The sequence below is a fragment of the Zalophus californianus genome, chromosome 6, assembly GCF_009762305.2.
Source record: "Zalophus californianus isolate mZalCal1 chromosome 6, mZalCal1.pri.v2, whole genome shotgun sequence".
In the NCBI taxonomy this organism is placed as follows: domain Eukaryota; kingdom Metazoa; phylum Chordata; class Mammalia; order Carnivora; family Otariidae; genus Zalophus; species Zalophus californianus.
Window position 1 is genome coordinate 64,312,588 of NC_045600.1, and position 27,996 is coordinate 64,340,583.

Below are 27,996 nucleotides of genomic sequence, written 5' to 3' on the forward strand. Positions count from 1 at the left end.
GAACACTGAAAACATACAAATTTGTGAGAAAAAGTCCCACTCCCTACCTCAGGTCAAACCTGGAATTAGGTAGACAGCTGTGGTTTATTTTGGAGGAAAGAGACAAGTAAGAGGACAATTCAACACCAGGACAAACCGAGAGATATCTGGACAACCTTCAACTCTCCACAGCCCCCAGTTACTACTACCATTTCCAGTCTGTCTGAGATTACAAAGAAACAAAAATCAGTAGAGAGGAAGGAGGAAGGTTATAGAGCAGACAAGGTAAGCCTCAGGCACTGAAGACAAAGGACTGTTTTGGGGTGGAAGTAGTAGAGGGATGGTAGATTAAATTGTGATTTATAAATAACACATTCCACATACATAGTTTGTTCATAAGAGATGGAATATATCACCCATAGTTTAAATGTTCATTTTTTGTTTAATATCAAAATTTAAGACAAAATTTAAAAGATAAACATAATCTCTCTCTCTCTCTCTTTCTCTCTCTCTAGGACCAAGTCTCTTGCTCTTTTTTGTGCCTTATGGTTGAAAGGCTTATCAGGGTCCAGGACTGGCTGGACTACATCACAGAAAGATTAGAAGTTCCCCTCTGTTTCCATGGTCCTCTATTCATACCTTCCCATAGCACTTAGTGTGCTAATATTTTCCATCTCCCCCACTGGACTATAAGCTCCTCAAGAACAGAGTTTACATCTTACTCATCTTTATTCCCTAGAACATAGCACAGTACCATTATAGACATGTTCAATAACTGGTTCCCAAATGATTGATTTCCCAACGGTCATATATACTTTATTAAATATATTTCCTCAAGAAGCAAAACACAAGTTGTACTGTCTCCAAAATAGTAGTTAGAACATATTGTTAAATTTAAATTATGACCTTATTTAGCCACTCTGAAAATGTTTACCACTTCCTTCTAAAACTTCCTCTTGGCTTCTAAAGGGGCAGTATTTTCCTTGTCTTCTTTCTACTTCTCTGGTCAGCCCTTCGCAGTTTTTCTCTGATCCCTTTAGGTTAACTTCCCCAACTTCTACCCTCAGTCCTATACTTGACTCCCTCTATAACTCTTTCGGGCTATCATATCTAAGTCAGAATTTCTCAACCACAGCATAATTGACATTTTGGACCAGGTAATAATTTGTTGTAAGGGGATACCTTGTACAGTGCAAGATGTTTAGCAACATCCCTGGCCTCTACCCACTAGATCCCTCAACTGTGACATCAAAAATCTCTATTCATTGCCAAATGTCTCCTGAGGGAAAAATCACTCCAGGTTGATAATCAGTGATCTAAACTAACAACTTCAAATATCAAATACACACGCACACAATGCTAACTCCCAAATCTGTATTGTTAACCCAAACCTCTCGCCTGAACACAATATATTCCAATCACCTGTTCACTAACCCTCTTTGGACATCAAATTCAATAAACCTTAACTCATTACTGTTTTCCTTAAATTTATGCCTTTTTCCTCCCTGCTCTATCTTGATGAATGACACAACTATCTAAATAATCACTCAATCCAGAAATCCAGGAGACCTTTTTCTCATTCATATTCAATGAATTACCAAATCCTATTCTTTCAATCTCTTTAATACCTTTCAATTAGGTCCCTTCCCCTCCATTTCTACTGCCACAGACTTAAATCAAGCCTTATCCCATCTCACCTGAATCACTATAATGCATCCTAACTGGCCCTACCCCACATCTGGCCCTATTATCTTTCCTCCACTACCCCAATGATCTTCCTAAGACACAGAACTGATAGTGTCGCTCCCCTCCCTAAAATCCATGGTTTCTCATAGCCTGTGAGTTACACTTCAGTTCCTCGAACAAGTACAAGAAGGCATTTATGATAATACCATCACCTATCTTTCTGGGCCCAATCTTACTCCTGCAACTCCCCCACAGAGATTCTTCACTTCTGCCATACCAAACAATTTGCATTCTGCAGGCTTTTAACACCTGATATTCCTTCTGCCTGGAATGTCCTCCTCGCTTTCAACCCCCAGCCCCCTCTTAACAACAAACTCCTGGCTCATCCATTTTTTAAAATTTAGCTCAAAAATCATTCCTCCAAGAAGACCTCTCTAAATTCCCTGTTTGATTTAGAGTCCTCGTCTCAGTTCCCAAAGAAGCATGCTTACACTTCTATTATAGCCTTTACTTATGCTTATTATGCTTATGATCATTGGCTAGTGTATCTACTATAAGCTCCAAGAGAATGGGCATCAAACCTTATTTGATCTGACAGCCAACAAATCAAATATTTCTCATGCTTACTAACTATAGAATATGCCCATTAATATTTGCTAAGTAAATGGTCTCCCTTAACATTTTACTTTTAATACAAAAACAAATTTTAAAACTAGGTTTAAACAGCTTAACAATAAAATAAGCATAATATATTTTAAAAGCAACCACTTTTAAGTCAGTGCTAGTTAAGTTGCAAGTAACAGAATTTTAAAAGGTGCTTTACTTAAAGTTATGTGTGTATGTATATATGCATATACATGTGCGTGTATTTTTTCCTGCCATGGAATCTGTAATAAACATTTACAAGTAAAAAGCTCTAAATGTTGGGCGCCTGGGTGGCTCGGTTGGGCGACTGCCTTCGGCTCAGGTCATGATCCTGGAGTCCCGGGATCGAGTCCCACATCAGGCTCCCTGCTTGGCAGGGAGTCTGCTTCTCCTTCTGATCCTCTTCCCTCTCGTGCTCTCTGTCTCTCATTCTCTCTCTCTCAAATAAATAAATAAAATCTTTAAAAAAAAAAGCTCTAAGTGTTGTTCCACTGACTATGGGGCCTACTAATATATCTAAACACAGCCATCTAAACCCAGATTACCAAGACTGGTATCTCAATTTTAGTTACTATTCTTTCCCAAAACTGACAGAACATTCTTGCTTATTGTGAGGCTTTGGTCAAGTGTACAACATGCAATACCAAATTGTGCCATCATCTATTTGAAATAAGAAATTGGCTTACTGATGGACCTGTCTTTATCTCAAATAACCATCAGTTTAAATTTAGCCCTTAAACTAGAGTCCCAATCCCCACAATACTATTGTACTTAAAACGGATCAGCATTACATGACCCTCCCAAAAACCTCAAACATAAAGAAGCCAAGTTTTCAGATCCAGAGTTTGATACTATCAAATTTTATATTTTAAAATAAAAAATGTACAAGTCATGTACACATAATATACAACACAGTGACTACAGCAAATAATACTGTATTGCATTTTTAAAAATCAAAAATTATCAAGTTGAAAGAATAAAATGAGTAAAAACATATAAAGCCATTGTATTTTCCATATATATCTTAAGGAAGACAACTATGAAACTGAATTTCTAAATATTACTCAAATATCCCTTTGAAGCATGCACTCTCTTGAGAAATAAAACTGAAATGTACTGGCTTAAAAGATTAGAGGAATCAATTTATATTCTCTTAAGAATTCAGGATATCAAAATTTGGAAAGAATCCTGCACTTTCTTGGTTCCCTGCCATTATATCCTAGCATCAGCCAATAAGGGAGTCACTGAAATAGCTCAGCTCCCCACCTCCATCCCCACGCATCGAAAGTCCCACATGACCTCTCCACACCCTTTTAGCCTCACTCATCTCTCATTCCAGCCACTAGCTCTGCATGGGCTCTGACCAATGTCACACAGGGGCTCTCTGAAAGTACCTCACTTTAGGTCTATACATCATGTGCCTTTCACCTCCCACCCCAAAAATGTCCATCTTGATGTCAGAGTACAAGACACCATAGGGGACTCACTCTTGCAGAACTCAGAAATGCAGGTGAGTTCCTACCTACTGAGGTGAGCCTGTGGACAATGGGAGATGGATACAATTATTAGATAAATGCTTCCCCTTTCCTCCCATATACACAGTCCGTGAAGTCAAGCAATCTGTCACATACAAGTGACAGCCAGCCTGATAGCACAGTTTCACATTAGCTCTCCCTCCTTGCCTCCTTCCTCAATTTGGGTTTGCACTCCCTAATAAATTTGCAGTGCACACAGCTCTGCTTTCTGGGGAACCCAGTTCGAGATACTCAACCCCTTAAGAAGAAAGTCTGTGGTTTATATACTGCAAGGGAGATCTCAAAGCCCATTAAACTGCAAGCTGCTATTTCTGCCTTCTTTTCTTTAACTGAAAGACCTCAGAGACAGCAGAATAAAATCAAAACCTTACTGTCACTGTTTCCTCACTCACCCCTTCTCCTAACCTATTATGATACCAATCTCCAGAAAAAGAGTATCAAGTAAGATCTTTTAGTGTTCATGCACTGTTTTAGCTTGCAAATGAAGATGGTTAGAGGAAAGAATGATGGTATACACTGACCTACTAGTTCCTTCTCTTTTTCCAGGTTGTTCAAAGGCCCAAAGCTGGGATTCCAAACACTGCCCTTTCCATCATGGCTCAAATTCAGGCTCTGCAGGACTCCACCCCTTACAAGTAAACACTGCCAACATTTTAGAAAGTAATGTAAACATTCACGTGTTAGAAATGGGTAACATTTAGGGCGCCTGGGTGGCTCAGTCTTGTTAAGCGTTGCCTTCGGCTCAGGTCATGATCCCAGGGTCCTGGGATCAAGCCCCGCATTGGGCTCCCTGCTCAGCGGGGAGTCTGCTTCTCCCTCTCCCACTCCCCCCTGCTTGTGGTTCCCTCTCTCGCTGTGTCGCTCTCTGTCAAATAAATAAAATCTTTAAAAAAATAAAAAAGAAATAAAAAAATAAAAAGAAATGGTGACATTTATGGTGGTGGAAAATAAAATTCACTGTTCACTGAATAACAAAGCAAGCTTGTTGGAATTGGGAATGTAGAAGTAGACAGAAGATGGGGATCAGACAGGGCTTTACAATATTGGTAATGTTACAAATGGTAATACTGGTAATGAGAACATTAAGGATTTTAAATGTAATAAGTTCTCTCACTTTTCATGAGATGCAAATAAAATTTTAGGCTACAATTTCTAATAACTGGTAGGCTAGTGAAGTTTCCAAACTGAAAAGTAGAGAAGGCTTATAACTAAATTACTAAGTCTCCCAATTAAACCTCACTATTCCATTTTCCTCCAGTAATGATTGCTCTTTTAAAATACAAATGGAGGGGTGCCAGAGTGGCTCAGTCATTAAGCGTCTGCCTTCAGCTCAGGTCATGGTTCCAGGGTCCTGGGATCGAGCCCCGCATGGGGCTCCCTGCTCAATGGGAAGCCTGCTTCTCCCTCTCACACTCCCCCTGCTTGCGTTCCCTCTCTCGCTGTGTCTCTCTCTGTCAAATAAATAAATAAAATCATTAAAAAAAAAATGGAATCACTGGGTCAATACCATAGACACTTAAGAAACCCTGTTCTGTGGTAATACTGCCAGAGCAAATCTATTTAATTTTTTTCAATTTTTTTCATTATAGTAAAATATATACAGTATTTACTATCTTAACCATTTTTAAGCCTGCAGTTCAGCGGTATTAAATAGATTCATAATGCTGTCCTACCATCATGACCATCCATCTCCATAACCTTTTCCATCTTGTAAAACTGAAACCTATTAAACAATATCTCCCCATTCTTTCCTCCTCTCCAGGTCCTAGGAACCACCATTCTACTTTCTGTCTCTATGATTCTGACTATCCTAAGTACCTCAGCTAAGCGGAATCATACAGCATGTCTTTTTGTGACTGGCTTATTTCACTTAGCATAATGTCTTCATGGTTCATCCATGTTGCAAGATATGTAAGACTTTCCTTATTTTTTTTACCATAATGAAATACCACTTTATGTCCTATTTAAAGAGGATATGGATCGATGGTGTCTCTTCTATACAATGAACAGAGCATAAGTTAATGCCAACATTTTGGAAAGTAATACAAACATTCACAAACTCATGACCTGGATATTACACTCCTAGGTTCATAGCGAAAGGAAATTCTTACTGATGTGCAATGAAAGACAATGTCCAGAACGTTCAGACCAGTCTTGTTCACAGTGGTAAAAACCCGGAGTACAGGGAGACAGGGGGATAGAATGGTGGTATGGTATGAAGAATGACAGTACTCCAAAGATGTCCACATCCTAATCCCTGGAACTATATTACCAGTTTATTTGAAAGAGTGTAACTCAGATTATTGGTTAGCTCTCAGTGTTGTGGAACAGGGAAAGGAAGAGATGTGGAAGGAAAGGAAGAGATGTGGAAGGAAAGGAAGAGATTTAATTTTAAATAAAGTTTAAATAAAATTTAAATAATTTTAAATTAAATTAAAAGAATATAACTTAGAAACAGCCAGGTGGAGGAGACGTATAGGACAAGACCTGAGGAAGAACAGAGAGCTTCCATGCCCTCTCCAAGCGCATCACTCTCCCCAAATCATGTGTTCACCAACCAGGAAGCTCCTGCCTTCCTTTTTAAGAGTGAATAACATTCCATTGTATGTGTATACCACATTTTGCTTATCTATTCATCTGCCGATAGACGGTGGATAGCTTCCACATAATGGAGTAATAAATGGTAAATTCATAATAATAACAGTGATAATGCTACTATGAACATAGGTGTACAAAATCTATCCAATTTTGACAACAAAATCTCATTTCAATCCATTACCCTGTATGCACACCACAGACACAAAATCTAGAGTAGAGATCCAGAAGGAAAGTGAAAAAGATGACTTTTTTTTTTGTAACATGTCTTATTTCTTCTAAGTTAGCCTCATCAGATCTAGACTAACAAAACTTTCCATGCCTCTTAGTATAGTGTTATTTTTTATGGCTTTTTGACTTTTCCTGTAGTCTCCAACTCACATTTGAATATTTCCCACATCTCCAGCTTCAATATTTTATCTTATTTTATTTTGGCTTTTTTAAAGATTTTATTTATTTATTTGAGAGAGGAGAGAGAGAGAGCACAAGGGAGAGGGAGAAAGAGACTCCCCGCTGAGCAGGAAGCCTGCCGTGGAGTTCAATCCCAGGGCCCTGGGATCATGACCTGAACCGAAGGCAGATGCTTAACCAACTAAGCCACACAGGCAACCTCATCTTCCACCTTCAAAACTCATTTTACATCCTGCTTTCACCAAACTACCTTCCTAAATGCTTTACTTTCTGTTAACCTGAAAGAAAGAAAGAAAGAAAGAAAGAAAGAAAGAAAGAAAGAAAGAAAGAAAGAAAGAAAGAAAGAAAGAAAGAAAGAAAAAGAAGGAAAAAAGAAATGGTGACATTTATGGTATATGAATTATATCTTAATCCAAAATAAAAATAAAGCTCTGTTCTCATGTAAAAAAAGGAAAAGAAAAAAAAGAAATGGAACATGTTTTGTTAAAGTACCCCTAAAAGGTTTCTAAAGTACCCAGTAAATTATTAAACTATGAATCAGCAATAATGAAGTCTTTTTAAAAAGCAAAAATTTGCAAGGCACATAGAGTATTAAAGATAGAATTGCAAGTTAATCCACCCACTACCTAACAATAGCAAGTTCTTTTAATTTTTTTCATCTGAGAGAAGATACTGAAAATGTGCCAATAATTCTGAAAAACACTGGGAATGATCAGAAGATTAGGAAATAAGAAAAAAAGTTGTTTTTTTTTAACCTGGAATTAGACTGGAAAAGAGAAATGTGAAGTACAAACAGCCCCAAAAATATGGCCACATTACAAATGTACCATACTAGTAGTCTACACATCTTAAGGATAGCTCTCTGATATAATTCAAAAAGTGAAAGAGACATAAAACAACACTCATCTGTCTTGAGACAGGTACTAATCATAAACACAAAGATTTACAGCCTGCTGAAAACAAATCTTTCACAGTTTTTCTTTATTGTTAATTAGATAATTTCATATTGCATTGTTTTCTGCAATAGAGAGTACAACAGGATAAATTAACATGTTAAAATACAGAAATGTCAAAATGAAGCCAATTAGTATAATAGTGGCAGGTTTATCTAAGATTCAAAAAATAATTTATAAGTTGGGCCTTTAAGAATCCACATTCTTTCAAGTGATTGCCTTAATCGTTCATTTTATTTCTTGGGTGACTTAAGATCAGCTTGTCAACACAAAAGTATTCTTTTAAGGCTTTCCAAGATTTCCAGTATCTCATCTTTACCAGAAAGCCTATTTAATGGCAGCCAATTTGCAAAAATTTAAGATTACAGCTTCAGTAAAACAAGAAGAAAGAAATTAAAGTTCACTTCAAGTATTTATGTTGGCATAGACTGAACAGACTACTTAAGAAAAAACTGACACCAAGGGCTCCATTTTGCCATCACTCATGTGCTGCATGCACCACTTTTCACATTACTTTAATCAAGAGACAGACATAATAAGTCTATCATTTAAAGTACGCAAATTCATTACTCCTTCTTTGTGGAAGTTTGACATCTTGGCGTATGTCACACATTTGCAAACTAAGTATGCATTCCACTTGAAAGGACAAAGAACAAAGAAGTTAGAATAACTTAAGGTTTTTAAGTTTGTATTTTCATCAAACAAGAAAACTAAGTGGGTGCTTACAATATAAGACTGCTAGAGTCAATTTTATCATCACTACATCTTCAAATTTCCTGCAATTATTCAGAACTTAACATTGTAATTGACTCCAACAACTAAAGCACAAACGAAAAAGCACACTAAATAGCAGACAATGCCTAATTAACATCTAATGACAACAACAAAAAAATACTTCTTTTACATAGATATTCCAACAAAAACCCTATGATAAATAGTCATTTTGTTCTAGATCTATGGAAAAGAAAAAGCACAAGAAATGAAAAGAAATTCAATTATATACTCTAATTATAATTTGAAATACAATTTTCTTTAAAGATTTATTTATTTATTTGAGAGCGTGCGCAGGAGCACAGACGGGCTGGGGGTAGAGGGAGAGAGAATCTTCAGGTCAATTCCCAACTGAGTACACAGCGAACACAGGGCTCCATCCCAGGACTCTGAGATCATGACCTGAGCCTAAATCAAAAGTCGGCGCTTAACCACTGAGCCACCCAGGCAACCCTATAATTTGAAATAAATTTTAATAAATTAATTTCATTCACTTAAAACCATTTTTCAAGAAATTACAAGTTTTCCCAATACTTCTATTTTTTCTTTTTTTTTTAAGTACCCTCCACAGCCCAACGTGGGGCTTGATGTTCTACCAACTGAGCCAGCCAGGCACCCCTTTCCAATACTTTCATCTTTTGATCACAGCATTTCCTTGTTCTTAATGCTTTATATTTGATGGCTTTGCAAGAAAGTGTAATAACAAGCACAGTAAATATTAAAGATTTACTCAAAAAATTACTGTCCTATTGACAGCAGTGAAGGCTGGCAAAAGAACTACTGTTTTGGGAGGTTTTTTTTTTTAATACCTTAAGACAAATATGACAAAAATCTAATTAGAAAAAAATAATTTTCATGTCTTTTAATACAAATATATACTTTCTATTCAAATACTTCCATACATCCACACATATAATGTAAAGAGATAATGATCACTGACTATGTGCTGGGCACTAAGTCAAATGCATTACACTTAACAGCAATTTCTAATTGAGTGATTTCTCATAGCAACTGTTAACCTTATTTTACATATGGGGCAGAGGTGAGGTACAAAGAGGTTAAACAACTCACCCAAAGCTGGGCGCCTGGGTGGCTCAGTTGGTTAAGCGACTGCCTGGCTCAGGTCATGATCCTGGAGTCCCAGGATCAAGTCCCACATTGGGCTCCCTGCTAGACAGGCAGTCTGCTTCTCCCTCTGACCCTCCCCCACTCTCATGTGCTCTTTCTCTCTCATTCTTTCTCTCAAATAAAGAAAACCTTTAAAAAAAAAAAAAACAATTCACCCAAAGCCACACAGTCAATGACAGAGCTAGGATTCAAACCCAGACAGTCTGGCTCCGTATCTGATTTCAGAATTACTATACTACACTGTGTAGAAGGTACACATGGTACATTATCATACTGGCTATCTCTACTTACTCTGCGATAATTCTGGATTTCCTTTCAGATTCATCATCTTCGGAATTGAAGGGCCATACACATCCACATCTAGCAAGCCAACGGCCTTTGACTATAAGGAAACAGAATTTACTTTAAGATTATTTCCACTCTTTGTCAAAGATAACACACATAGCAATAGTAAATCTAACTATAAAATAAAAAGTAATTCGCAAAATATTCCAAAATCCTAACCTAAACTTTCAAAGCAAAAGTAAGGTAAAAGATCATAAACTACTTAAATACTTTTTGTTGGTTTACTAATTTCTTCTAAATAACTGAGGAGAGAAACCCCCTGCAAACGCTTTACACATTGTGGTTCAGATCTCCCATATAGTCTCAAATAGACTAAGACTTTTTGATCTGAAGACTAACAAATTACACACAGACAATGTTAAAATAATGACTTAACAATGGCCTATAAAACCACAGGAAGATGGAGCATCAACCTTTGGAAAGCCCATCTAACACACCTAAAAATACAAAATGAAAAAAAAAATCATGGGAATAAGACTGTAATAAAAAGTAAGTGAGAAATTCTGACACAGATCTGGCATGGAAATGCTAATGAGGACAGTGGCAGACATAATATAGAGACAACCTCTTACATGGAAGTCACAGTTAAACACCCAACGTCTTCTGGAGAAGTCATAAACAACTAAAACTGTTTTTCATTGATGACCCATCTACCTACCAAGGGCAGAATATCCTGATTGTCCTCTTTACTAGTTGCCAGTTCATCAGCAACATAGGCAAGTAAAGGGAAACAAACTTCACTATTCCCGAGTATGTCTTTTTTTCTTTTCCCCCGCTCCTATTTTTCCTTTGATAAAGTAAATCAATCTGTTACTGGTTTTTCCATATACAAGCAAATAGAATGCTAACACTAACTGTATGTCTTTGAGTTATGTTTCACCAAGACTTAGAATTCTCCTCCCTCTCTCCCTGTATCCTGGCAAGATAAAATTCTTAACCTCTCAAAAAAACCTTTTTTAAATTAAATAATCCCCCATCTTCCATGTTATCTACCTATTTCCAGACACAAAATTACTTTTTAAACCTTGCTGTCTGGTTCCTATTGATACATAAAATAAGGTACATTCGACATTTATGTCCCTAACTTTATACTAAAACTGCAGTTCTAAGAAAACCATTCAGTGTCCCTGTGTGACTCACAGAGCCTAGAGGACTAGGGATTAAAATCTGCCTCTACCAAAATCTCAGCTTACTGTAAAATAAATGAGAAAAGAGGAAGAACACTTTACCTTTAATAGAAAAGTAGCACATAAAATTTAGGTTTAATGCATTTAAGTATTAGCTTTAAAAAGGTTGGAACTTTCCTGATGGGTATTAAAGAGGGCACGTACTGCATGGAGCACTGGGTGTTATACGCAAACAATGAATCATGGAACACTACATCAAAAACTAATGATGTAATCTATGGTGATTAACATAACATAAAAAAAAAAGGTTGGAACTTTCAATGAGAAATTCTGACCCATTCTGAACTCCTTTTTAAACCACAAACAAACAAATTTAGTTAAACTAAACTAAAACATAATTAAATTTACTGTGAAAAAAAAGATTTTCAGGGGTGCCTGGTGGCTTAGTCAGTTAAGTGTCTGTCTTTGGCTCAGGTCCGGGATCAAGCCCCACGTCTGGGTATCGAGCCCCGTGTCGGGCTCCCTGCTCAGTGGGGAGTCTGCTTCTCCCTCCCTCTCCCCCTGCTTCTTCTCTCTCTCTCTCTCTCTCTCTCTATTGCTTTCTCTCTCTCTCTCTCTCTCTCTCTCTAATAAATAAGTAAATAAATTCTAAAAAAAAAAAAGTTTTTCAAATGAGGGAGACTAGAACCTTAAGAAATGTGGGAAATTGTTAATCCTATTATCTAAGGGTCTCCCAATGCTGTAACTATTAAGGTAAAGAAGCTGAAGGGACTCCATTCTAGAAAGGCTCTGTTTTTCTGGTAGGCTCCATTTACTCATAAACCACATTTGCCTCTGAATAAGCCAAAGAAGCTATGTTCCCACTTTAATGTTCCCTAGGCCCCAAATACCTGATAACATCTAAGAAGAGCTGAATCCCAAATGTGGTCCAGGACATTAGCTTTGAATAAATCTTGGCTGACACTGCCATCAATACTGCTACCTTCAGTAATTTATGAAATAACACCTATTGTTCACCTGACACTTGCCTTTGATTGGACCCTACCTGGTTTCCCAAAGGAACACATGCCCTAGACCCCTTTCCAATTTAAAACCCCTAGCCCCAAGCGACAATAAGACTCATTCACTTTTCCTTTCCAAACTTCCCAGACAGACCATCTGCTATTCTCTGTCGTTCAAGCTATTCAATAAACTCTTTCACTTTCTCCAGCTCATGTTTGATTTCTATCCTGCGCAAAGCCAAGGACCCTCTTGGCTGGTCCTGTGGAGAACCCCCACTCTGGATCCTTGGACCCAGGCTGCCTACCTCAATATCATCCTAGAATTTCACTGCTTTCCCATATCTTTTCTCACGATACCTGCAAAAATTAAAAACTACCACAAAATAATAAATGTCAATAAAAACAAAAACTATTCTATGATTTTTTTTGCTTTGTTATTTATATTAATACCGGTTTTATAGTAACTTGAAAAGGCTAGGTCCCAGGTTTCAAAGTGATCTCCTAAAAATAAAGTCAAGGAAAATAACTCAGTTTGTAAATTTGTTTTCATCAAACAAGGAAACAACTAAGTGACCCTGCTAGGGTCAATTTTTTCATCACTCAATCTTTAAATTTCCTTCAAAATGTTAAGGAGAATCTATCTATCATCTATTTGTCTGGTCTCTTAGAAGAAAACCATGCCTGTCTAAAGGTGAACCCTTGGCATCAAGGTTCAAGACAAAACTCAAGATCTGCCCTAAAATTTGCTGCGGTAAAAACAGATTTTACACACACGTAGATGGCAACACATAATCACATAAGAATAACAGGACAGCCACTCGCACGCTCACTCTCTAAAAAAAAAAAAAAAAAAAAAAAACGAATAAAGGGAGGGAGATTACAAGATTTTAGAGTTCCTTTGTTTCCTAGAAAACGGAACTAAGGATAAGAGAGAATCTTCTTTCTATGTGTTAGGTTCTCTGTATACTCTCCCTAGGAGTACTTACTACTCACTGACCTAAATTTAGTACCAAGGCTTACATAGATCAAAAAGGAAACAGAGAGGAAGGTATGAAGTTCAGGAAGAAGAGAAGACAAGAGAGACAAAGGCAGGGAAGGAGGGAGGGAGGAAAAGATGGAGGGAAGTTAATCACCAATGTTATATTAAGAACATAGATAAACTAGGATTCTATAGCCAGTTAGTTCTGTGGACAAATTAGAATTTAGAGATTTTTAGAAAATTTAAGAAAGAAAAAAAAGACAGAAAATTTTTAGAAAGCATGCCATCCTAAATTACCCAAATAAACACCTAAACTTCCCCTAATTATACCTCCTCATTGCTTGAATTCCTTCTTGATGCCAAGCACCCTAAACATTTTATTTACATTTCTCACTGACTCCTCAGAGCAACCCTGCAAGGTAGTATTATGCCTACCTGTCGATGAGAAAGCTGGAAACTAGCACTTAAAATTATATATATATATATATAAATATATTATATATTATATTAAATAATATATTAAATAATTAAATATATTACATATTTATATATAAATATTTAAGTATTCTATCTTAAAATGCATTGTTTCTTAGAATGAAGCAGAATGAGAAATTAAACACAAAAATACTAACTTCATAAACCTCCACCAGAACTTTAACATGATCTGACTGCAAAAAACTTAGATCTAGAGCAGGGGTCAGCACACTTTTCCCTAAAAGGCCAAACAGTACTATTTTCAGCACTGTGAATCATATGATCCATAACTACTCAACACTACCACTGTTATTTACAAAAACAGTCAGGGTTTGGTACACGGATCACAGTTTGCTAACTTCGAGTTAGAGAATAAACTTTTTCATGACCAAGTTATCCAATCATCCAACAATCTAATTTTGGTTTTGCCAAGAGCAGGTAGGACATAGTCATCTCTTTTAGTGTCAGAGGAGCTATCTCATTAAAGATTTACTTCCATATCCTTAATTGGGTAGTTTTTAAAACAATAAAGAGCATACTTTTCATGCTGTTTCACTGGTACTAAGCATGTCTTGAATATCATGAATAAAATTGGTGTCCATTAAACAAAAACACTAAGCCTACACTAATTAGAACGTATTTTACTTAGAGTTGGCATAGCTCCTGGACCAATAAAATTACCATAGCTACAAATATTAGCTTAAACAAGTATTTTCAACTCTAGAATTCAATAATGTTCAAAAGGTACCAAATAAAGCTCATTTGTTTTTCATAATTTACTCCATTATTTTTAAATAGGCTCCTATTATAGGTGTATATATAGTCTTTTAATTTTAATTTTCAAAGGCAGTTTTATACTGTAAGAACATAAATGAGCAAGATAGAAGGCTATAAATAAATATATGCAGCTGGGTGTCTAACTAGCTAAGTTTTATGAATCCCTTCTACCTCATTCCTCCTGAAATATTTATATTTAGTCAAGAAAGCTCCAATTAGGACTTCTCTTATATTTAATTTCAGCCAGGCTTAAAAGAATATTCACTATAAAAGCCTCACCAAATACACAACAGATAAAATGATTATTAGCAAAAAAAAACTATAAACTTACTATTTTAAAGTATGATTGCCCAATCTTTAACATCATCATAAATGTAACCTAATATTTTGGTACCTAACATTATACTCTTTCTCTGACTCTCCTGAAGTTCTCAAAATCTAGCAGATGACATAAAACAAGAAAGATCAAACCCAATACTATTTAGATTTGGGGATTTGTTTCTTTATAATTCATATTATCCTGTAAAAGCTAAAAGGTGGCAGATTTACTCAGAGTGATTATACTGTTTCATTACTACTGCATGAAAGCTGCAATTTGAGAGCCTACAAGTCCTATTTTCTTGTGTTGGGTTTCAAAGGCACCAACAACAGTTTTGATATTGCTTTGTTCTTTCAAAAGAATTTATATTAAAGATCATAAAACTTCATGACATGTTCCTTTTATCCATGTCATCTAATAGATCCCACCAAAAAAAAAAAATTTTTAGAAGGATCTCACCCAATTATTTCTAAGCAAACATTCATTTAAGTCTAAGACCTACCTAAAGGTTATCCTTTCCATATAAGTATCCAGTTAAGAATCCCATGTTTCCCTGAACATTACATTTCACTTAATCTTGGACTAGCATTTAGGATTTAGAGTTGAGTCAAGGCTCTTCTCTTTCTGCCTCGCTTTAAGTCAAGCTGCCATTCATAAGAATTTCAATCTCTTGGTAGAGAAAAATATGTTTCTTAATTCTATTAGCTAAGATTAAATAAGAATCTGACTGAGACAAGAACTAATGGTTAAACAAGGTGACAAGAAAACAATTTCCTACTATTTACCAAAGGACTGTCTAAATCTTCAAGTTCAGGAAAGAAAGAGGAACAAGGGCAACATAAAGATAAAAGTTCACCTGGCTGTAAGGAGCACAAACAGAGCTAGGTTCATGAAAAATATAAAAGAATCCCAAATGATTAACTAATTACTTGCAAAAGAGCTGGGGAAAAAAATAGAAACACGAGAGAAATAATAGATTTCAAATTAAAGACTATTTTAGGGCGGAAAGAAACTTAAGAGATCATCTTAGTCTTCTTTTCACTCTTTAGTGATGAACAAACAAGACCCAGAGATAATGCCACAGCTGGGCCTAGGATCCAAATCTCTCTCCAACACACAGTAGAGCCTAACTGCTAATAATCACCAGCCATTCCCCTTTATCTCTCTCATCTCATCCTCCACCCTTCTCCCCTTTTCACTCCATTCCACAGACACTGCCCCTTTGCAGTGTGTCTTAAACACACCAGGCATGCACCTGCCTTCTGCAGTTGTTCCTTAGCGTAGATTCCTGTTCCCCCAGATACCCACCTGGTTCTCTCCATTACTTCCTTCAAGTCTTCACTCAAACATCACTGTGTAGTGAGGCCTTCACTGGCCACCCTAAGATGCAATTCCCTCATCATTAAATTGGACGATTCCCATTCCCTTCCTACTTTTTCTTTCTTCTTAGCCCCTTTACCAGTATTTAACATACTGTATATTTACTTATTTGTCTTATTTATTGTGTCTCCCCAGTAGAATGTTAATTCCATTAGGGTACGGATTTCTGTATGTTTTGTTCTACTGTACCTAGAACCTAGAACAGTAAGCAGTCATGGAGATACTGTGTTCCACCCCAAGAAATTCTGATTCAGTAGGTGTACGCTGGGGTCCAACAAACTGCATTTGCAATGCTCTAAGGTATAGGATGACCACAATGTAAAAAACAGTAATATAAATAATATAGGAAAGAGTAAGACAAAATTTTGCTGTAAGGGCACAAGCCTTGGAACCAGCAGGATCATGGTAATGGTAATTTATAATAAGCAACAGTAACACTGAAGAGTTTAAAGTGTATATATAGAGAGAGAGATAGATAGATAGATAGATAGATATAGATATAAAAGAGTAGTTAACATTCTGCCATATGGGTGAATAGTCAGTCACATATTGCATGGGACATATATATACAAAAATTATTCATTGTTTATCTGAAATTCAAATTTAACTGAGTGGGTGTCCTATATTTTTATTTTCTAAATCTAGCAACCCTACCCTGGCATCTCTTATCAACAGTGCCGTTAGAATGATTCAGTTGAAACATAAGTCGATCATGCGTGCTCAAAACCCTCATTACGCCTCCACCTCCCCTCATTTCACTCAGGTAAAAACCCAAGTCCTCACAACAATTCACCAGACTCTGCATGATCTAGCCAGTTCCCCACCCCCTATCTCCCAATCCTGTTAATTTCATCACCTATTACTCCCTCCACTTCTTAACCCAGGAGGCAATTGCCTTTTTACTATTCCTTGAATAGAAAGTTAGCCATGCTCCTACCCATTAGCTCTTAAACTGGCTGTTCCTTTTGCCTGACATACTCTTCCCTCAGACAGTCACAAGTCCATTCTCTCATCTCCTTTAAATCTCTGCTCAAGTATCATATTTTCAATGTAGCCTACCCTAAATCCACCTTCACCCTCAAACACAACCCCAACCCCAGAATCACTTTTATCACTTTCTACCTCTTTAGCTTACTTATGATGTTTATTATCTATTTACTGTAAATTCCATAAGGGTAGGGATATCCACCAGCACCTAAAACAGTAAACATTAAATAAGTATTTGTTCAGTGAATGGATGGATGGATGGATGAACGAACTAAACAATGCATGAACAAACCTCCATTTGTTCCTCTGCAGAATATCAGGATGGTTACTCTATGATCCCTAAGATCCCTCTTAAGCTTTAACATTCTATGATTTCATGAAAGTCTCTCTTCTATTACTTCTATACAAACATTTTAACTTACAAGATTTAAAATCAGATAATGTGTATAAGGCTAAAAATATTCTGGTGTTAAAGAAAGAGTCATATCCTTGCAACCAATTCCTAACCACCACTTTTCCCAATGAAAATCCATGCCATCTTCATTTTTCTACTGATCTCAACTCCAGAAAAACAGGACTTCCAGAAAGAAAATCTAGTGCAAAGAACGGCTATGGTGGGCTACTATAAAATAAATATATATATATATATATGATAAAAGTACACTAGATAAATCTTTGAAAACAAACGCCACGAACATGGTATGAAAGGGCCCATTAAAAAGAGGGCAACTTTTAAACCTGCTCACTAGCAAGATTAGGTTCAACAGAGTTTCAAATATAAAAGGGCTGCACCAGACTTTTGTTGTGCTTTTTTTCCCCTTTCCAGAACAAGATAAGTAACATATTCTTTAATAAGAAGCAATTCCCTTAAGTTCCACATTCTCATCTAGTAACAGAGACAGTAAATCACGGGTAAAACAACTAAGATTAAGAAAAGAAAAACCTTAAATCCTTGGCCTGTATAATTCAAGGGGGAAAATAAAAGCATTAATGCCCTTAGTAAAATCTTCAAATACAGAGAAAAATTAGCCTATTATCACCATGGTAATTTATAAAATACAGAAAAAGATACTTCTAGACACTAACCCCTAAAAATAACTCATCTTATTTGTGACATCAACCAACCAGTTTTTTTGCCAGAATCCAAGCCTACAAACCTAGAAACCAACCAAACAAGAACCTTTCCCAAGTCAGATAAAGTACTGCAGCAAAAGCACTGAAAACCAACATCAATTCCTTTAGAATATTCTTAGCTAAACTGCAATGCAGGGAAAAGCATTTATAATTCTGAAAGCAGCTCTTCCAAAGAAAAGCAATACAGCAATCACAGGAATTGGATGTGAACAGAGCACTTGATCCACCCTCCAGACTCAAAATCATAGGAGCCAAGCAGCTGGTTTTGAAGCCCCTCTGCTCACTTCCTCTCAGTCCTTCCAATACTGCCCTGCTGAGGATGAAGGGCCCTCCTTATTCCTCAAGGAGATGGGATGGGGGAAAATAATTTACTGAGAACAAAAATTGAGAGAAGCAAAATGAATTAGTAAGAACCAAGTTAGGGAGGAGGCAGGAGAATAATTAAGAAAAAAAGGATTGTTCTGTGAAAAAGATCTTGATAACTTCTTATTGGACAGAATCAGATCCAGAAATTCAAATGATACGCAGCAGTTTTGCCACCAATATGTTATACGTGAAATGAAAGTAAGCAAGAATATACCAAATGTAAAATTAGGGTAAGTGTTCTCTTTCTAACTCATAATCGAATTCAGCAACTTCCATAAACAAAGTGAGAGAATGAATTACTGGCAGCAAGCTGCATTTTCCCAAAAGAAATTTAAAAGGTAGGCCAAAGGGTACTGAGGAGGAAACACCCAGCCAATAGATTCTTTAGCACTATTCAAAACAAAATTGCTACTGCTTCTAATTGGAAATCTCAAAGCATGTTGTGCATAAAGCTTCCTCAAACCATGCAGAAAATAGAGAAGAAAAGCAGTTTTGGGCTTTTTACCTATCTAAAGATTATCTTATAAAACTGCATTTCTATTTTATCCTGTTGGGTGAGGGTGGTGTGTTGTGTCTGTGTGCTTGTGGAAGAAGGGGAAGAGAAACTAAGGAAGAATTCCTAGTAGAAGATTGGCTTTAGGATCTAGTTTAACACACTTCCACCCCTCTGTTACGTAATTTTTTTAATTGCCTTAGCTTTCACTTTAATATTTAATGCTAAGTTCTTACTCAGTACTCTGTGAATTCTTCTTATAAAAGATACCACAGAGGCAGACACACATGTCTCAAGTCAGTTAATACTAATAATATGCATTAGTGGTTATCATTAGCAAACATTACTATTTCTATTTTCTATAAAATGTGTGAACCTTGGGGGTTTACATAATCTACTTAATTACAGATAGAATCCAGATCATGAGTGAAAAAAACAGTTATTAAAAAACGCTCAAGGTACCATTATGATCATCACCTACAAAATGATGTTATAAATTATATAGATATGCTATATACTTATACATATTATATATTTAATTATAGTTATATAGTATATTATATGACATATAAAAGTTACAAATTAATTTTGAATTAAATAGCTATTGCAATATACAATATGTTTTTAAATATCTTGTTACCTCTTGATGTGGTATTATTTTTAAAGATTCTATTTATTTATCTGAGAGAGAGAGAGAGGGAGAGCACAGAGGAAGAATGAGAGGGAGCAACAGACTCCCCACTGAGCAGAAAGCCTGACACAGGACTCGATCCCAGGACCCTGAGTACATGACCTGAGCAAAAGGCAAACGCTTAACCAACTGAGCCACCTAGGTGCCCCTTGAGGCAATATTTTAAAGTAAAGATATTGCAATAACAGATTTTTTTCAAAATATTAACACCCTACTCAAAATTCAAAAATGGTTAATTAATTCCATTGCCAAGCAGCAAAAATCTTTTTTTGATAAATGAAAATCAACATTACATAATACCATATGAATCTCAAAAGTGATGACTATTTCTAGGATTTTTTTTTAATAACTAACATATTAAAGTCATAGAATGCATGAAGAATCATTCTAGGATTTGTATCACTAAATAAATGGATGACTGATTATAAATACATTGCTAACCTCATCGAACTTCAGTTTACTACCAGCAAAATAAAGATTAAGAAGACAACAACCTTACAAGAATTTTGTGAAATGACAGAGCAATGTAAATTCGTGAAATTTAAAGAACAGCTAACAGCTGTAGTACTACAGCGCACTTTCTAGAGACTTTATGTATGTTAGCTTATTTAATCCTTACAACAACCTTTTGAAGTAGGTGTATAATAACCCTCAATGAAGAAACCCAGGCACAGAAAGCTTAGTAATTTGCCTAAAGTCAGGCAGCTTTAAGTGCAGAACTGGGACATGAACTCAGGCAGCCTTCAGAGTCCACAGGTAATACTACAACATGCTGCCTCTGCCCAATGAAACAAATTAAGTCAAATTCCTAGTGCAGAGTTAAGTTCTCAATGTTATTGCCTTCCCTCCCTTGACCAAGACCCCTTTACGCACTGAAACTGGAAAAATAAGCATTCATTCTCAGCAAAGAGTTATTTCCCTCACAAGACAACCATCTAAAATAACATTCTCATTAACCAGGCAACGACATAAACTTTGAGAATAACAAAATGATCCTTAATGTGCACTTATTACTTTCATCTGAATTGTTACTGTTTTTTGTTTTATAAGAGCAAGAACTATGTCTAGTTTAAGGTTTTATATGAGAACACTGTGAAAAACAGCCTCTACTAATATTAAGTAACATGTTTCACAGAAATTGGATTTAGGGTTTTTGGTATATTAGTGGATTTTTAAGTTACATAGATTGCACAGAACAGACGCAGCCAAAAATGCAGTTAAGAAAATAAAAACTCCGAGAAACAACCTGAGGGTTACAGAAGGAAGGGGGCTGCTGGGATGGGGTAACAGGGTGATGGGTATTAAGGAGGGCACGTGTGGTGATGAGCACTGGGTGGTATATGCAATTAATGAATCGCTGAACACTACATCAAAAACTAATGATGTATTTTATGTTGGCTAATTGAACATTAATAATAAATAAGTAAACAAACAAACAAATCTTTTTAAAAACGCAAAAAAAGAAAACAAAAAAGGTTCAAATACTCAAGACTGGAAGATATTTGGCTGGATCAAAAGGAAATCAGCTATTGATAACAATGGATACTAAGAGAAGCAAGCACCAAGAGAAGCAATTTACTATAGTCTGCTTCTTATTTGCCTTTTGTTGTAGCAGTATCGAAATCTGTGTCTCTTTGCTAATTCAAATGTGTAGTACTTACTACAGGCTAACACACAAAAACATAGTGAGTTAATGAATCTTTACAACGTGCCAGTTATTATGCTAGACACATTACATAGTTCTATATAGTAGCTATTAATGTTAGCAAGCCCTGTTGCTCAACTATAGATCCCTACAATTAAAACCAGAAATAGGCAAGACTGCTTAACTCATGCTCTAAAAACCATTGTGCTTATTTCCAATTGCACTTTCTTGAGGCACTGACAAGACATTTTGCAATGACTGGAACATTCCAAACACCAGAGCAGAAAAGCCCTGATAGCAATGGAATGCCTAGACCACACACCACACATCCTCTTCCCTGCCCATAATTATGAGCTGCCCACATATGGAGCCCCCCACCCGTGATCATACACTCTCTGCCTGCTCTCTTAGCATAACCCCCATCAACCTCTCCTATAAAACTCTAGATGTCCATCTTGCCGGTGGAGAGATCAGTTGGTAAGGCTTGAGCCCGCCACCTGTCCTGGCTGCCAACATCTGAAATAAATTTCTCCCTTTCTCTTTTCCAAACCCTCATTTCTTGAGTGACTGACTTCTCTTGTGACAAGTTCATCGGAATTTCTTCAGCAACAGTGTTGGCAAATCCAGCCGGGGGCTATGCTTTCAACTTGTCCAGCCCCCTCAGATTACCCAGGACAGAGCAGTTGGCCACGGCAGTGCCATGGCACACCCATTCATTTCCTGGGTTAGCAATTGTGGTATATCATTCGGTAATGTTAATATTATTATTGTTACATATTTCACAGGTGAGGGGCCTCAGCTCTGAGAAGTCAAGTGTCTTGCCCAAGTTCACACAGTTAATAAGTGAAGAGCTGGGATTCAAATTCAGGTTTGCCTTAAATCGAAGTCCACACTTTTCCTACCAAATATATCCAAACCTAGCTGTGTATTAGAATTACCTGGGGATCTTGTTAACAAAACTGATGGTCAAATCCCAGACCTAAAAATACCAATTCCCAGAGATTCTGATTTAACAAGCTCCCCAGGTGATTTTGATGCAGCAAGCTGGCACTGGTCCTAGGAGTAGCACTTAAAAACTACCATGCTACCTCCACAGCCTCCTCTATGTTCCATTCCATTAGTGATTAGAAAGTGAAGTTAAAGGGTCCTAGGCATCAAGTTTTATGGTCAATAAGTGTTATTAATAGAGTAAGGACCCTATTCAATTTCAAATTGGGAAATACATTTTGGTAAATGGCATCACCATCTTTTCATTCACCACCGAAACCTAGAGTTGTCTTTAATCCCTCCTTCTTTTCTAACCTGTCTCTTAAACCTGTCTCTTCCTTTGCCTTTTTACTGCTAACTAGAGGATGTGAGCATCTGAGGACACTACTGGTTGCTAACCCCCTGAGAACCCTTGCCCCCATCCCTTCTTTTCAAAGGCAGTTCTGGTCCCAATATACCATACACTATAGCCATACAGATTACTTCTGATTCCAAACACCTTATAATTACCTCCTATCGTGACTTTGCTCACATAATTCCTTCAACCTAGAATTTTCTTCTTTTCTGCTATTTTTCTACCTGCCAACATTCTACCTAATTTTGAAAATACAGCCTTTGCTTAAAACTGGAATTAATTTCTCTCCATTATGGTATTAACATACTCTGTTTATACCCACCAACTGCTATGCCTGCTGCATTCTTCCTCATATGTAAATAAATATGTGTATCTGTCTTCCCCACAAGGCTGGAAACTTTGTAAAGGTAGCACCCATGAGTAAACACAGTGCCTGAAGATGGTCCTTGGATTGTTCAACTGAGTTTGTCTATAATCACTTCAACATTCTCAACTTTGTTGTTTAGGAGCCAAAAGGGATGGATACTGTATTATAAAGGGAAAGAAAAACTGTAATAAAAATATCGGGGGTATTTGTGAAGATTATTTTTGTGGAACCCCAAAACCTTTTTGAACTTAGGTACAAAATAAAATGTGTTAACTGTTAATTGCTAAATAAGAACCAAAAAGAGAAGGTAAAATCTTGCAAAATGCTTAAAATACTTACTCACATGTGCCAAATCATTTCTACTCTTTTATGATTAAAATGACTTCTTAAATTATTAGCCAATAAACTGCCCAGGTTCAATCTCATTATTGTTTTAGTTTAGTTTTAGTTTTATCATTTAGTTTTAGAAAAACTAGTGGGAAACACAATTCAAAATCACAATGGGAAACCACTTCATACCCATAAGTATATCTATAATCAAAAAGAGAAAGTAAGTATTGGAAAAAGGATGTTGAAAATTTGGAATCTTCTATCACTGCTGGAAGAAATGTAAAGTGGTGTAAGTGTAAAGTTCAGAAACACCCTGGCAATTCCTCAACTGATTAAACATAGAGCTGTGACATGACTTGGCATTCCTCTGTTAAGTATATCCCCAAGAGAACAGAAAGTGTAGGTGCATACAAAAACTTTTAAATATTCATAGCAGCATTATTCATAACAGCCAAAAAGCAAAAACAATCCAAATATGCATCAACTGATGAAACAGATAAATAAAAAGTGGTATATCCATACAATAGACTAATACTCAGCAATACAAAGAAATGAAGAACTGAAATATACTACAACATGGATTAATCTTGAAAACACAATGCTAAGTGAAAGAAGCCAGTCACAAAAGACCATATATTGCATGATTCCATTTATATGAAATGTCCAAATAGGTAAATCTGTAAAGACAGAAAATAAATTTGTGGTTACCTAGAACTAAGGGTACATGGAGAAACATAGGCTAAGGATATAAGGTTTTTTTGAGTAATGAAAATGTTCTAAAATTGATGATGACAATGTACAATTCTGTGACTATATTAAGAGCCATTAAATTATACACATCAAGCAGGTGAATTTTATCTGAAACCATTAAAAAAAAAACCTGGTAGGAATGAAAATACAACAGTCCAAAATCTTTGGGATGCACCAGAGCTGTTCTAAGAGGGAAGTTTATAGCAGTATAGGCTTACCTCAAAAAGCAAAAAAAAATCTCAAATACCTAACCTTACACCTAAAGGAGCTAGAAAAAGGAGAACAAACAAAATCCAAAACCAGTAGAAGTAAGGAAATAATAAAGATTAGAGCAGAAATAAATGAAATAGAAACAAAAACAGAATAGAACAGATTAACAAAACCAAGAGCTGGCTCATCAAATGATCAACAAAATTGATAAAACTTTAGCCAGACTCATTAAAAAAAAATGAGAGGCTTCAAATAAAATGAGAAATACAAGACAAGAAATAACAATGACACCACAGACATATAAACAATCATAAGAGAATATTATGAAAAATTATATGCCAACAAATTGGATAACACAGAAGAAATGAATACTTCCTAGAAACATATAACCTTCCAAAACTGAATCAAGAAGAAATAGAAAATTTGAACAGACCAATTACCAGCAATGAAATTAAATCAGTAATCAAAAAACTCCCAACAAACAAAAGTCCAGGACCAGATGGCTTCACAAGTGAATTCTACCAAACATTTAAAGAAGAGTTAATACCTATTCTTCTCAAACCATTCCAAAAAATAGTAGAGGAAGGAAAACTTCCAAATTCATTCTATGAGGACTGCATTACCCTGATACCAAGACCAGATAAAGACACTACAAAAAAGAGAACTACAGGCCAATATCTCTGATGAACACAGATGCAAAAATCCTCAGTAAAATAATAGCAAACCAAATCCAACAATACATTAAAGAAAAAAATTCACCATGATCAAGTGGGATGTATTCCTGCGATGCAAGGGTGGTTCAATATTTGCAAACCTATTGATGCAATACATGATATCAATAAAAGAATAAAAACTATATGATTGTTTCAATAGATGCAGAAAAAGCACTTGACGAAGTACAACATCCGTTTATGATAAGAACTCTCAAAAAAGTAGTAGAGGGAACATACCTCAACATAATAAAGTCCTTATACGAAAAACCCACAGTTAATACTATATTCAAAGGTGAAAAACTGAGAGTTTTTCCCCTAAGATCAGGAACAAGACAAGAACATCCACTCTCACCACTTTTATTCACCATAGTACTACAGGTCCTAGCCACAGCAATTAGACAAGGAATAAAAGGCATCCAAATTGGTAAGGAAGAAGTAAAACTTTCACTACTTGCAGATAACATACTATATATAGAAAACCTTAAAGAAGAAAGAGTGAAGATGGTGGAGTTGTAGTGGGACCCTGGGGTTGCCTCGTTCCTCAAACACAGCTAGATCAACATCAAATCATTTTGAACAACTAGAAAATTGATCTGAGGATTAAAAAAACAATCTACAAAGGGCACCTGGGTGGCTCAATCGGTTAAGCATCTGCCTTTAGCTCAGGTAATGATCGAGTCCCATGTTGGGCTCCCTGCTCAGCAGGGAGCCTGCTTCTCCCTTTCCCTCAAGGTGCCCTTTGCCCCTGCTTGTGCTGGCCCTCTCTCTCTAATAATTAAATAAAATCTTAGAAAGATGGAGAGAGAGAGAGAGAAGAAGGTGGAAGGAAGGAAGGAAGGAAGGAAGGAAAAGAGAGAAAGGAAGGAAGGGAGGGAGAGAGGGAGGGCAGAAAAAGAGAGAAAGAGAAAGAAAGAAAGAGAGAGAGAGAGAGAAAGAAAGAAAGAAAAGAAAGAAAGAAAGAGAGAGAGAGAGAGAGAGAGGGAAGGAGGGAGGGAGGGAGGGAGGGGGGAAGGAAAACAATCTACACAATTGGGAAAGAACGAGTCAGATGAGAGATTGAGAGACGTGAATTAGGAGAGTAAAGCCATGGTGCTGTGGTGAGGTGGGAATGCTTTTTGCAGAGTAAAGTCAGGAAAGAGGGAGAGAGGGGGAGAGAGATCAGCGAGCAGGGTTCGTGCAAGACGCCAAGGTGTGGCAATCCCGAGTCACACGAGGAGAGAATGTTCCCGTTCCTAGAGCACACTTGGAAGAGGGTATTTTGCCTCCTCAAAGACAAAAGGCCCACCAGATGGTACTGAGGGGCCATTCAACAGCAGGGGACAGAGCACATGCAGAGGGCAGATAACCTGATTGCAGCTTTTCCCCATGCTTCAACATAGACTCCAGGCACTTATGCAACCATGCGATTTGCTTTTCTGGGACAGAACAGTGCCAAGAGTAGCACTGTAAGGCTCTCCTCCAGAGGAAGGGAGAGGGTCCATGTGCTCCTGGATACTTTAAGATTTGTTTTTTTTTAATCCTAGGCACCAGCCAGAGATAAAACACAGGAGAACAGTGGCGCCGGGCATGCAGACAGCCAGGCACAGACAGGTTGAGGACAGAGATCTGATGAAAGCCTGGGACACAAAAAAGGAGACTGTTCACTCTTCTCTGAGGGCTTCCTGAACAGTGGCAGCCACAGGTTGCCCTCTTCAGGGACAAGAGGATGAGGGGACAGCATCTTACACACACACACACACACACACACACACACACACACACACACCCCAGCACGGCTGGACTTCATCTTACACACACACACACACACACACACACACACACACACACACACACACACACACACACACACACACACCCCAGCACGGCTGGACTTCAGAGAGAAGAGGCTGGAGTCGCTTACACCAAACCCTGCCCCCTACACGTGGCAGGAAAATCTTTACAAGGGCAGGTCTGACTGTTAGCCAGTGCAGTGGGCCTCTCCCTCAGAAGACCAACACAGGCCCTCCGTATGCATCAAGGCGACTGATCATAAAGTGCTCCAAAGCATCAGCTTCAATTCTGGTGGAAATAAGACCAGATTCTTTTTTTTTTTACTATGTTTTCTTTTTTATCTTTTTTATTTTTTTTTCCTTTGGCATCAGGCTTATAGTTTTTTATTCATTTGTTGGCTTGTTTCCTTTTCTCATTTTTTTTGGATCAGGCTTTTTTTTCCTCTTTCTTTTTTCCTTCTTTCTTTTTCTTTGGAATCAGGCTTGTACTTCTTTGTTACTTTGTTTCCTTTTCCTTTTCCTTGTCTCTTTTCTGGGATCAGGCTTTTTTTTTTTTTTCCCTAAATCAGGCCTATCTTCACAAACAAATCAAAGCAAACCTAGTTAAAGGTCCAAACACTCCTCACAGCAAGAAGGAGGAACTCTGCAGAGGACTGACCTGTGGTGAAAATCAGCCAAAACACAACAGCAGAGAGCACACAGAATACACCAGAAACACTTCCCAGAGCGCCAGGCCCTGGACAGTGTGGGACCCCTTCTTAATACAGTATTACTCTCAGGAGCATGAAACATAACAAGCTTTCATAACATGCAAAATAAAGAAACCTAGACATAATGACAAGACAGAAGAATTCTCCCCAAAACAAAGATCAAGAAGAAATCATAGAGAGGGACTTGCTCAAAACACATACAAGCAATATATCTAAATAAGAATTTAGAACAACAGTCATAAGAACACTAGCTGGGTTTGAAAGAAGCATAAAAGCAGAGAAATCCTGGCTACAAAGATAAAAGACCTAAAAAAACTAAAAAAATGCTAAAACTGCAAGGCAAAATTGACTGGATGTAATCACAATGAGGATGGAAGAAGCAGA

General features: G+C 36.9%; 1 protein-coding gene across 6 annotated transcripts in view; it reads right to left on the bottom strand.

Annotated features, from left to right (window-relative positions):
- NUBPL (nucleotide binding protein like) overlaps positions 1-27,996 on the bottom strand; it is a 279,513-nt gene that overhangs the window by 220,185 nt on the left and 31,332 nt on the right. For all 6 annotated transcript variants that reach the window (XM_027571567.2, XM_027571565.2, XM_027571564.2 and 3 more), the window contains exon 4: positions 9,995-10,085. In XM_027571567.2, the coding sequence (XP_027427368.1) occupies positions 9,995-10,085 (91 nt within the window). The remainder of the gene's footprint in view (positions 1-9,994; positions 10,086-27,996) is intronic.